Raw genomic sequence first — 12,292 nt, forward strand, 5'->3', positions numbered from 1 at the left:
TGATTCATTGAGGTATTGTTTATAGCTGCTTCTTTACCACAAATTTTGAACAGTTGCAAAAGAAACTAAAAAATGAAAAATTTATTTACCTTATGATTATGAAAAAGTTTTCTAACCCCTGAACCAGTTTTATCTGTGTGTGTGTATATGTGTGAAACTAAACAACGATATTATAATATAATACTGATAACTTAATTTAACAAATTAAAAATGTATACTAGGGGGCTGGGGATATGGCTCAGCGGAAGAGCACTCACCTAGCACATTCAAGGCCCTGGGTTCAATCCTCAGCACCACATAAAAGTAAATAAACAAAATGAATGTATTGTATACAAATAAAAAATAAATATTTTAGTATACTAATATAGTATATAATTAGTATACTAATATTTCCAGTATTGCAGTTCCCTTTTTGAAAGGATATTAATTTCCAAAATCAAAAAAGTAATAACAGTGAAGGAATACTTTCAGATAAACCACAAAAAAGTGCAATTAAAATATATTAAAAAGAAAATCAGGGCTGGGGTTGTGGCTCAGCGGAGAGCACTCGCCTACCATGTGCAAGGCCCTGGGTTCAATCCGCAGCACCACATAATAATAAATAAATAAAGATATTGTTTCCGACTAAAACATAAATATTTAAAAAAAACACTTAAAAAAAGAAAATCTGTGAGAAACTAAAAAAACTAAAAAAAAAAAAAACACTTAAAAAACCAGTGAGAAACTAAAATGACAGCCCACAGAAAGGGAGAAAATAACTGCAGATTATATACCTCAAAGTAGTCTAGTATCCAGACATAAAAAAAAACAAAACTATTACAGCTTTAAAAAGCCAAATAACACAACTTGAAAATGGACAAAACTTGAACAGAAAAAAAAATACTTCAATAAAACGATATACAAATGACCAATAAGCACATAAAAAGATGATCAAAATCACTAGTCACTAAGAAGATACAAATCAAAACCATGTAATACTACTTCACAGCACTTAGGATCGCTAGAACTAAAGCAACAAAAGAGATCATTACAAATGGTGACAAAGATATGGACAAATTAGAACCCTAATGTATAATCACAGTAATTGTAAAATGGTACAGACAAGTTGGTCAACACTGGCAATTTCTCAAAAGCTTAATCATAAGAGTCACCATATTACCCAACACTCCCCCCTAACTAGAAATATACCTAATTTCTGTAATAAGAATAATTCTATGACATCTGCATTATATTTTAAAAATCTGTTCCATGTCTATGGTTGTATTTTAATAAAAATCCAGGGACAGTTATTTTAATCTTACAAAAGTTGCAGAGTTTGAAAAAAAATAGGGAGCATTCCACAACTCACTTCGAAAGATGAATATAACCTTAATACTCTATACAACAGCTGTTGTAATATAGAATTCCTAAAATCCAAAAGAAAATAGAAAAGAATGAAGTATATCAAAGATATTAGAGAAAGGATCCTTCTATCAAGCCAAGGACTACACACAAAGAAAAAAAAAAAGTTGTCTTTAACCATTAGAATTCTATGATTTTTTATGATAATGATATTTACATTGTAAAGGACCAACACTAATATGTAGCAGTAAATCCTTTTTATTTCTTATGAGAAAAAGTGGATTTTAATGAAAATTTCAGAAAGGAAAGAGAAATTAACAACAAAGTTGGAGTCAATAATTGCACAGGATGTCTACTCTTCAGTGAGATAGTACCTACAATAATTTGAATGACATCAGGATTCATATATTTACACCCTAATAATATGAACAAGGTGTTGACCCATTTAGCACTGTCAAAAATTTGAGCCTTGTTATTAAAATATAGAGTCACATTATTTACTTTATGACTCAAAACTTTCTAAGGTTCACATTTTGTTTGAAATGAATATGTCAAAGTTCAAAAGGGTATATATTTCAACATAAAACACTACAATGTAAAAAAAATCAAGAATGTACTGAGAAAAGAACCATGGTTCCAATCACTGCACAATCATCTACTTTGTAAATGATTAGTTTAAAATTATATTATGCTTGATATAAATATTAATTTCACTACTCATGTATAATATATTCATTCATAACTCAAGCGGCTTTGATTAAGATCAATCCTTATAATTCTTAGTTCAGCAAACACAAAAAACACAACTTTCTTTAAGTTAAATTTAACAATTACATTATACTGCACAGGTACTTTAATAGACAATTCAATTTTATGTATAAATATCTGACTATGACTAAAAGATATTAATGTAAATAAAAGACATCAGTCAAGAAAATCTTTCAACAAGAAGCCTGACTTACATATATACTGATGAAGTAAAAGAAACCTAAAAATATCAGTAAAAAAATGTTAATCCTGGGAAGATTTTTTTTTTTAAACATACCTTCTTCCAGAATAGGTCGTGGGATAACAAATGGAATTTCCTGAAGAGGTTCCATATATTTGTGACCAGCACTGATAATCTTAATTTGAGGCAAACAGAGGACAAATGTTCCTGGCATGCTGGTTTGTCCATGGTACCAACTTCTTACACTTCCAGGAATATCACCAGATACAATTGTACTTGGGGAAGGCAGGCTATCATTTGGAATGAAGACACAACAAGACTGAACTTCAAGCTAGAAAAGCAAAGCAGAATTAAAATATTTGTATCAGACCAAACATTCCTTGAAAACCTAATATCGCTATCAGAATAAATAGGCAAACCAAAAATTAAATGTGTCCTACATGTCTCTTTGAGTTATATTTTACTCAACAAACACTTGAAAGGCTATTATTTTCATGATATAAACTTGATCAAAAGCACCCAGTAAATAACATGAAAATCAAACTGCCCTTCTACAATTCTTTCCAAGAAACATGATTCAGTTACACAAATGTTCTGGCAAAAAAGGTGAGAAAATTCTCTTTCTCTTGCAGTTCATTACATTCTGTTAACACCAAACAGATAGAAAATAAAAACTATTTTTATATGAATTGGGCCCTAACACTTTTACTTTTCTTATAGTTTAGTAACTATAAGAAAAAATGTTTAAAACATTCAACTAATAGACAATCATTAAAGAACACAGTTATAGGGGCTGGTCTGTGGCTCAGTGGTAGAGTGCTCATCTGGCACGTTGCAAGGCACTGGGTTCAATCCTCAGCACCACATAAAATAAATAAACAGATTTTTTATAAAAGAATACAATTATACCACATATTTTCATATACACAGATTCAAGTATACATAGTACATCATATTTATCATATAAAGTGGATATATAAGTCTATAGAAGACGACTTGAAAATCACTTTCTTGATTAGTTCATTCTTAAATTATTACTTCAATTGTGATTTTATATGAAATTTTTATGCTCCCTTTCCAACCCTCACAGGCCATTAAGACTGTGCAAGCACAAATCAAAAAATGAGTTTGAGTTCCCAATTCAGAAGCAACAGATTAAAATCTACTAGTCTTAGCTCTTACAAAGCAATAGTTGCTCAAATTTTATTAAATTGCCCCACTAGCCTAGCATATTCTCATTATTTGTTAAGCAATACAAACTATAACACTGACTTCAGAAACTATTTGGCATTCAAATGTGATACTTAAATTATGATAAGAAATACTTTTGCTTGATAAATGCTTGGATACTCTAAGTTTCAAAGACACTATTTTATAAAATATAACTAAAGATAGAGTAATATTCCCTTTCTAAGGGTTAACAGACTCCTTAGTGAGAATATAATTACATGTAACAGGTTTAGAATTCCTTGATATGATAAACAATTTTACAGCCCATAAATAAGCAAACCTATTTGTGCTTACTTCACATATATGGCCAAAGATAAATTAATGAATTCAGTGAAGAAAAAGACACATAAAATTTTACAAAACTAAATGTATTGGTTCATATAAGCTCATTATTTTAATTCTAGAATTTTATCTTGCAGCTTTGAAGATATAAGTATATGTATTAAATAGTTGATTTAAGATCACAACATATTTTATTCATTATGATATGTCTGTATTATCTTAGATATAATTATGTTTTTAAATGTTTTAACATACTTCATTAATGTTAAATTGTGTGGTTTAAAATGGCATACAAATTGCATATTTTCTATTCTATTAATTTCTATTAAGAAGTCAAAATATTAAGCATAAAATATTTAACAATTCATATAGATACTGATGCTATGTTGAAAATGCTCTGAACAACTTGAGGTCATTGGTTTAATTTGCTATAATTTACAAACATACACATCTGTGTCTATAGAAACAAATTTTAATAAGCCAAATTTTTGAAAACCATAAACATTACAAATTCCACTAAATCAAAATTCAATTTTTTCCATGAAATTTAAACAATCTGAACTATATAAATAAAATCAATAGCATGCTGGCATGAGCTAAGCAAAGACTCTAAATGATAAACATTCTAAATAAAATATATGTTGTCAGGATTCCTTTTATGGTAAGAATCAAAACATAGATATAATCCATATTGTTCAAAATTATTATAAAGTTACATCTATGATATATACTGAAGTTATCATATAAATCTTTTTACACTTTTAAAATAACTGTTAAACTGTATGTCTAAATTGTAGTTTTAATGTAAAATCTTGAGTGATTTATAGTACTGAATATAAATCTGCAGCAGTAAATTTTACATTAATGTAAGGATCTGACAATCCAAGGGAAAGAAAATGAAGTAATCTGCCAGTAAGAAGTCCTCAAGCCGGGGGTCAGATCATGTTCATGGAAACCATCTGGTTGGGACCCTCTGAGCCACACCAAACACAAATGATCTTTTAAAAAAATATCCTATTCATTAATGCATCACAGCTGCACTGAGTGTTACTTCATTTTTCCATGGCAACATCCTTTCTGTTTCAAGGATCTTGTTTCAGTTTTGGTAGCAACGTGCTTTTTTGCCAATATTGAACACATTCATGTGTTAAAGTGAAGGGATTATTACAAATTTTTGAAGTAGAATCACCTCTATTTTGATTCCTATTAGGTCAAGGGCTACATATCTGAAGTATCACATACTGAGGATAAAGTAATAAAGTAAAAACTATTTGGTATATTTACTTTACTAAAAGACCTTGACTTAAAGTTTAAAGTTTATGTACCAGTTGAAAAGACCTATGTCATTGTGTTTCTCCTCCACCCTATATGTGAAGTTTGGAAACCAGCTTCCCCCCCACCCCCCGATTTATGTGCTCTATAATTGGGTTGCAAACGAATTTTAAAAAGCAGAGGATAAGTTTCAATTACAAATTTGTAATTTCAAATTACAAAAAGTTTTCTTTTTCTTACTTTTCTTTTTTCTTTTTTTTTCTGGTACTTCGAATTGAGCCTAGGGTCTCTTGAATGCTGAGCACTCTACCACTGAGAAACATTGTGAACCAGTAATCAGAAAATCTTAATTAGTCACTGGCCATCATGAAAAAATACTTCATTTGTAAATGTTGCTTATGTTGTATCATATTTCCACCCTTGTAAATAACATTACTGTTTTCTATTCCCAAATAAGATATTGCTTTTTATATAAAATCTGAAATTTTAGTTGCAATTATATTTTGCAAAATTTCTAGAGAATAAGATATTATCTACATAAATGTATTTCATACATCAAGGAATAATTTCAAATGAGAAAAATAAACATCAGAGTTTGTAGATCATTCATATTTTTCTTTTATTCAAAGATTTTTTTAATATCTACCATGAACTAGGGTGAAAGTCAGATATACAGAAACAAAAGACATATTACAGTTCTCAAAGAGATTAAAATAAGAGTTTTCAGTATTAATTTCCTTACAAAATTTCTCATTAGAAAGTAAGTTCTCGGTAGTCAAATTACTAGCCTATTTTGTTCTCTCTATAGTATTAGTAATTGTTCAGGTACGTAGCCTGTACTAAATATTTAAAAAAATAATTGTTAAATAAGTGAACATGATTATTAAATTCATCAGATATTAAAATAATTGCTTCATGCATGTTGTTCATAATTTCATTCTATAGAAGCAAGGTCTAATAAGGTAATTAATTACACTGACTTGTCAGTCAGATGTGTTCAAAAACTCTAGATGCAGAACCTTTCACAAATCTCTCTGACTTCATTTCCTCATCTATAATTTCAGGATATCATGGCATTGCTATAAATATTTAATGTGATAAATATCACCTAAATATTTTCAAAGTAAATATAGTCAATAGACAAACACTAAGCACCTATTATTTGTCATATTCAATATCCTGGCCTTCATGGATTTACAAAAGATGTTCGCAGTGCATTTAAAAATGCTGTTGATGGGCTGTGGTTATGGCTCAGTAGCAAAGTACTTGCCTAGCACATGTGAGGCACTGGGTTCAATCCTCAGCATCACATAAAAATAAATAAACAAACAAACAAACAAATAAATGAAGGTATTGTGTCCATCTACTGCTAAACATACTTTTTAAAAAATGCTGTTGATCATCAATGTTTGTGGGGACTTCCAAAATAAGCAGTATTACATTTATACTACAACAAGTATATAAAACTAACCCAAATCATGTATCCTAGTTGAAAATATTTCAATGTATTATGAAAATATTTTGGGTAAGAAATCTAAATATAGTCATCTTGATGTCTACATTTAAAAATCCTCAAAATGAACCTTTGTTATCTTACTTTCCAGAGTGATTATTATAAATCAGTTTATGATAAAAAAAAAACTTTTCCCATAAAAATCTGTCTACATTTCAATTCCAGACTTCCCCCTTCTAACAAATTACCACACAATGGCTGTTACTTGTTCAATGATTATAAATAAGAATGTAAGTCTCTACAAAACTGCCAGCATTAAATATTTAAAAAACTTGCTTTTATAATTAATATGACTAACAGTTCATCTGTCTGGCCTGAAATATCTACTCCTATTTGATGCTGAAAATAATTCAGGCAAGCAACATGATTACTTCATTACTGGTCAGGCTCCAGAAGAAATTTCCTAGGAGAGAGAATTCAATTGGCCAAGCTTAACTGGTTATGGTGCTTTGCTTGAGTCACTCTGACTCAGAATAACACAAAATATGGGAAGTAGTCCCCTAAAAGAATAACAGAATTACTAGGAAGAGATCAAGGTAGATTGGAGACTACTAAATATCCAAAAGAAATGAACAAATAAATGCTAAAAACCCAGAAACGGCTACAGAATAGTAAGGCAATGACATAAACTTCAATGTATATGACCAAAAAATGAAACAAACATTTAAAAAAAATAAAAACTGAACTTGGCAAGAAGAAATAAAATATTCTTCTTTCTTTGTGAATTCAAGGCCAGAACATTTTAATTTTATCAACTTCATGTCACTGCTTATTATAGGTCTGTAGAATAACTATGTAGCCTTTTGAGTTTAATAGATAGGATTTTTGCTAATGAGCAGATAGAGAATAATTGCAAAGAATGAATTCATGACAATCTATTGTTAAAAGCCCCCCAAACAAAATTCACATAAAAAGAGACTATCTTAAGACCACATGTATTATTACAAAATAATCCATTATAATTAAGTATGAAAGTTTCATCTTCTCTCTTAAAAACAGTTTATAGCAAATATTGCTAATATCTTTATACAAGTTTTTCTATCTTTAGTGGAAGGGAATATTCTTAGTAATTACCAACTATGGCCCCCAAATGAACTCTGATCCCAAACACGTTCACTTGTTCAAACTTCCAACTGAAAGAATAATCCTTTGATGACTTTAAGATATGATACTGTTTTATCTGATGACAACTTCATGTTTTTCTGTTTTACCTTTTGGTTCACAAAACATCTTGGAAAATGGACAGTATTTTTCCAAAAACTCAAGAATGTTTGAGTCTAGATTTTAAGTATTTAATCAGAATCTACTTTATCTCTTTTTTCCCCAAGAAAACAGTATATTGTGAATAAATTTAAAGAAAGATGTGAAAGACCTCTACAATGAAAATTACAACACGCGAAAGAAAGAAAATAAAAAAGATCTTACAAAATGGAAAGATCTACCTTGTTCTTGGATAGGCAGAATTAATATTATCAAAATGACCATACTACCAAAAGCACTATACTGATTCAATGCAATCCCAATCAAAATTCCAATGACATTCCATATATAAATAGAAAAAGCAATCAGAAAATTCAAGTCGAAAAATAACAGACCCAGAATAGCCAAAGCAATACTTAGCAAGAAGAGGAGTAAAGCTAGTGGCATCACTATTCCAGACCTTAAAACAGCTGGTATTGGCATCAAAATAGAACTGTACACCAATGGTACAAAATAGAGGACACAGAGTCTAGCCCACATATCTATAGTTATCATCTTATAGTAGACAAAGGCGCCAAAAACGATATTGGAGAAAAGATAGCCTCTTCAACAAATGGTGCTGGGAAAACTGGACATCCAAAAGTAACAAAATGAAAATAAACCTCTCTCTCTCACCATGCACAAAACTCAACTCAAAGTGGATCAAGGACCTAGGAATTAAACCAAAGACCTTGCTCCTAATGGAAGAAAAAGTAGGCAAAATCTCTATCATGTCGGATTAGGTCCCAAAATTATTAATAAGCCTCCTATAGTGCAAAACATAAAACTAAAAATCAATAAATGGGATGAATTCAAACTAAAAAGCTTCTTTTCAGCCAAAGAAACAATCAGTGAGGTGAATAGAGAGCCTACTGAATGGAAGCAAACCTTTACCACAAGCACATCACATAGAGCACTAATCACTAGGATTTATAAAGCACTCAAAAACCTTACACCAAAAAAAAACCCCAAAAAACCAAATAACCCAATCAATAAATGGGCCAAAGAACTGAATAGACACTTCTCAGAAAAGGATATACAATCAACCAATAAACATATAAAAAAAATGTTCAGCATTTCTAGTAATTAGAGAAATGCAAATTAAAACTTCTCTAAGATTTCATCTCATTCCAATCAGAATGGCAGCTAACAAGAATACAAACAAAAATAAGTGTTGGCAAGGATGTAGGGAAAAAGACACACTCATACATTGCTGGTGGGACTGCAAATTGATGCAGCCAATCTGGAAAGCAGTATGGAGATTCCTTGGAAACTTGAAATGGAACCTCCATTTGACCCAGATATCCCACTCCTTGGTCTATACCCAAAGGACTTAAAAACAGCATACTACAGGGACACAGCCACATCAATGTTTATAGCAGCACAATTCACAATAGTTTAATTGTGGAACCAACCTAGATGCCCTTCAGCAGATGAATGGATAGGGAAATTTTGGTATATATACATCATGGAACATTACTCAGCATTAAAAGAGAATAAATTCATGGCATTTACAGCTAAATGGATAAAGTTGGAGAAAATAATGCTAACTGAAGAAAGCCAATCCCCCAAAACCAAAGGCCAAATGTTTCCTTTGATATGAGGATGCTGACTCATAATGGTGATAGTGGGGAGCATGGGAGGAATGGAGGAACTTTAGATAGGGCAAAAGGGAGGGAGGGGAGGGAGGGGAAGGGAGGAGGCAAGGGGGTAAGAATGATGGTGGAATGACTTAGACATCATTACTCTAAGTACATGTATGGAGACACGAATGGTGTGAAAATTCTTTGTGTACAGTCAGTAACTTGAAAAGTTGTGCTCTATATGTGTAATATGAAATGAATTGCATTCTGCCATTATGTGTAACAAATTAGGATAAATAACTAATTTAATCAAAAAATTATAAATAAATAATTTAATTTAAAATTATTTTAAATAAAAAAATATCATGTGCTCCACCCATGATATTTCATACCTAGGCACATGGCCTTTTTCCTGCTAGACCATGAGAACTATTATGTTTATTTTGTCTCCTGAACATATAATAAGACACATAACAGAAAGTAGGAGCTGAATATACAAATTAATGAAAGGAATAATAAATGGAGAGAAAGACTACATGCATTATTAATCAAATTGCTTTTTTAAATAATAAGTTTATACTAGTGTGTTAAATGATTAACATGTTCATTATTCTTGGGTACTTCTATTTTAACAGGAATATTTTATTTTTTATTTTTTTTTTTTTAATATTTATTTTTTAGTTTTTGGCGGACACAACATCTTTGTTTGTATGTGGTGCTGAGGATGGAACCCGGGCCGCACGCATGCCAGGCAAGCGTGCTACCTCTTGAGCCACATCCCCAGCCCCTAACAGGAATATTTTATAACTCTAATAATTATCACAAAGGACATACAGAACTTCAGAAAGCCAAGATTATATTTAGCAGCATACTACTTTCTAGCAATTTCTCATATTACATTCTACCTCCTCAGGGCTACCACTGAGAAGTGTACAAGTAATTAATTTGAAAGACACATAAGATCCAAAAGATCTGTATAGTCCCATCATAGTAAAACTTCACATATGTAAGTTTCAAATATATAAATACATTGTGTATGTGTGGGTATACAAATGAATGTAGGCTAAATTTGTTTTCCAGTATTTTTCTTTCAAAACACTTCTACTAGAACAGAGCAGGAAAACTGTACAAAAGAAAAAAGTAGATATGCAACTTAGAAGTAAAAGCTACATATTAAAATCAAAAGAAAGCAATTTATATATGTTTAAAAACCAAAATTAAAGAGAAAAGTTTTCTATGCAAGTGTATTTATCATCAAAAAAGTCTCTGGAAAGAGGCAAAGTATGTTTTTCCTACTAGAATTTGTAAGTCCCAATTTAGCAAAAAAATACTACGAATCTTACACACATCAAGCTTAATGTGCTAGAAAACGCCTGAGTTATAAGGAAAAGCACCAGGGAGTGATCCAATAATATTTGAATTATTCCTTTCTGTCATGAAATATTATTTGTGTCAAGCCATAATTTACAATTTCAAATTGTACTATGATCATATAAGCTCACTGTTACATCGTTACAGTACAAAGATATGCTCTAAGTTACTCATGTTTAGAAATACGAACTCATTAATTCAATATTTAAATTGTCTTGAATACTAAATATATCACAGATTACTTTTAGTAGAGAATTACTAAAATAATATATAACAAGATGTTGTGAAATATGGATCAGAAATAAAAACTACTTATTTTATTGGCAATTTAACACATACAAACTATCCAAAGCACCTATAGGAGCACATAAGATTCTGGGAGGCATTGTGGAGAGACAAATAGGCAAAGTTTACTTTCTTGTAAGTACAGACTGGAGCAAGCTAAGAATACAGATTGAGTTTGATCAAATTGGGAAAGAATATTTGACTGGTAGAACTGCCATGAAGTATTCTCATTTTCATCAGTAATGGGTTTCCACTGACAATAAAGATGTTAGCAAAAGAAAAACTACATTTTTTATGTTATTAAGCTACACGAAGCATAGGAGATCTACCTTGAAGGGATAATTATGGGTATGGGAGTGGAGGTTGAGTGATTTACAATGAAAGAGATGATAAGGAGACAGTGTTTTATAGAATAAAAGACTAACATTGACTATATGTGTTCAGCACCATCTCAGAGTATTATGTATTTCCGGCTTCTATAATCACAATGTAAATGAAACTAATGTTTTCACACTTATGTAGATCTTTCCTATATGTTGTCATCACTACACTAATGGATATTGGTGGGGAGAAGGAGATTTGAGTCAACACAAGGAGTTATTAAGATATAATTAACAATAAAAGACTGCATGTGGTGTGAGACTGGTGAGACTTAGCTGATGCTTGTGAAGGCATATTCCTACAAAACAAAGAGTCAGAACAACACTACTGTGAAGAAATGACAAGGCACCTTTACTCAGAGTACTATTCTTTCAATTTTCTCATGAGCAGTCTGTTCAGAAAAAGAGAGGCTGTAAAGAACTGTCTAACCCAGGTTACTAGCTCTTGTATCAATATTTTAAATACACACTCTCACTGAGTGTTATTTTACAAATGGAGATATATAAAAAGCATAAGTTACAGATGAATTTAAATGTAGCAATTAATCTGACTATATTACTGCTATGCTAAAAAATGTGTATCTGTGTGCATTAGCTTTCTGTGCTGTATAACAAATCACCACAAATATGGCAGATAAAAACAATATGCATTTATTATTCTGCAGGTCAACAATCTGGGTATGGCTTAGATGGGGACTCAGACAGACTTTTCAAAAAATTACTATTAAGTTTGCCATCCGAATTTTCTCCTAGAAGCTAACCTAGGGAAGAATACACTACAAAGCTTACTCGTGTGTAGGCAGAGATAATTTCACATGTTTAGGATTGGTGTGAGTATAGCACAGAC

The 12,292-nt window shown here is 31.0% G+C and overlaps 1 protein-coding gene across 1 annotated transcript in view; it reads right to left on the reverse strand.

Annotated features, from left to right (window-relative positions):
* Positions 1 to 12,292, reverse strand: part of Vps13b (vacuolar protein sorting 13 homolog B) — a 720,349-nt gene that overhangs the window by 378,303 nt on the left and 329,754 nt on the right. Inside the window, exon 23 of the mRNA XM_077801386.1 lies at positions 2,387 to 2,621. Coding sequence (XP_077657512.1) covers positions 2,387 to 2,621 — 235 coding nt within the window. The remainder of the gene's footprint in view (positions 1 to 2,386; positions 2,622 to 12,292) is intronic.

Source organism: Urocitellus parryii, chromosome 7 (genome assembly GCF_045843805.1).
Source record: "Urocitellus parryii isolate mUroPar1 chromosome 7, mUroPar1.hap1, whole genome shotgun sequence".
NCBI classification, from domain to species: domain Eukaryota; kingdom Metazoa; phylum Chordata; class Mammalia; order Rodentia; family Sciuridae; genus Urocitellus; species Urocitellus parryii.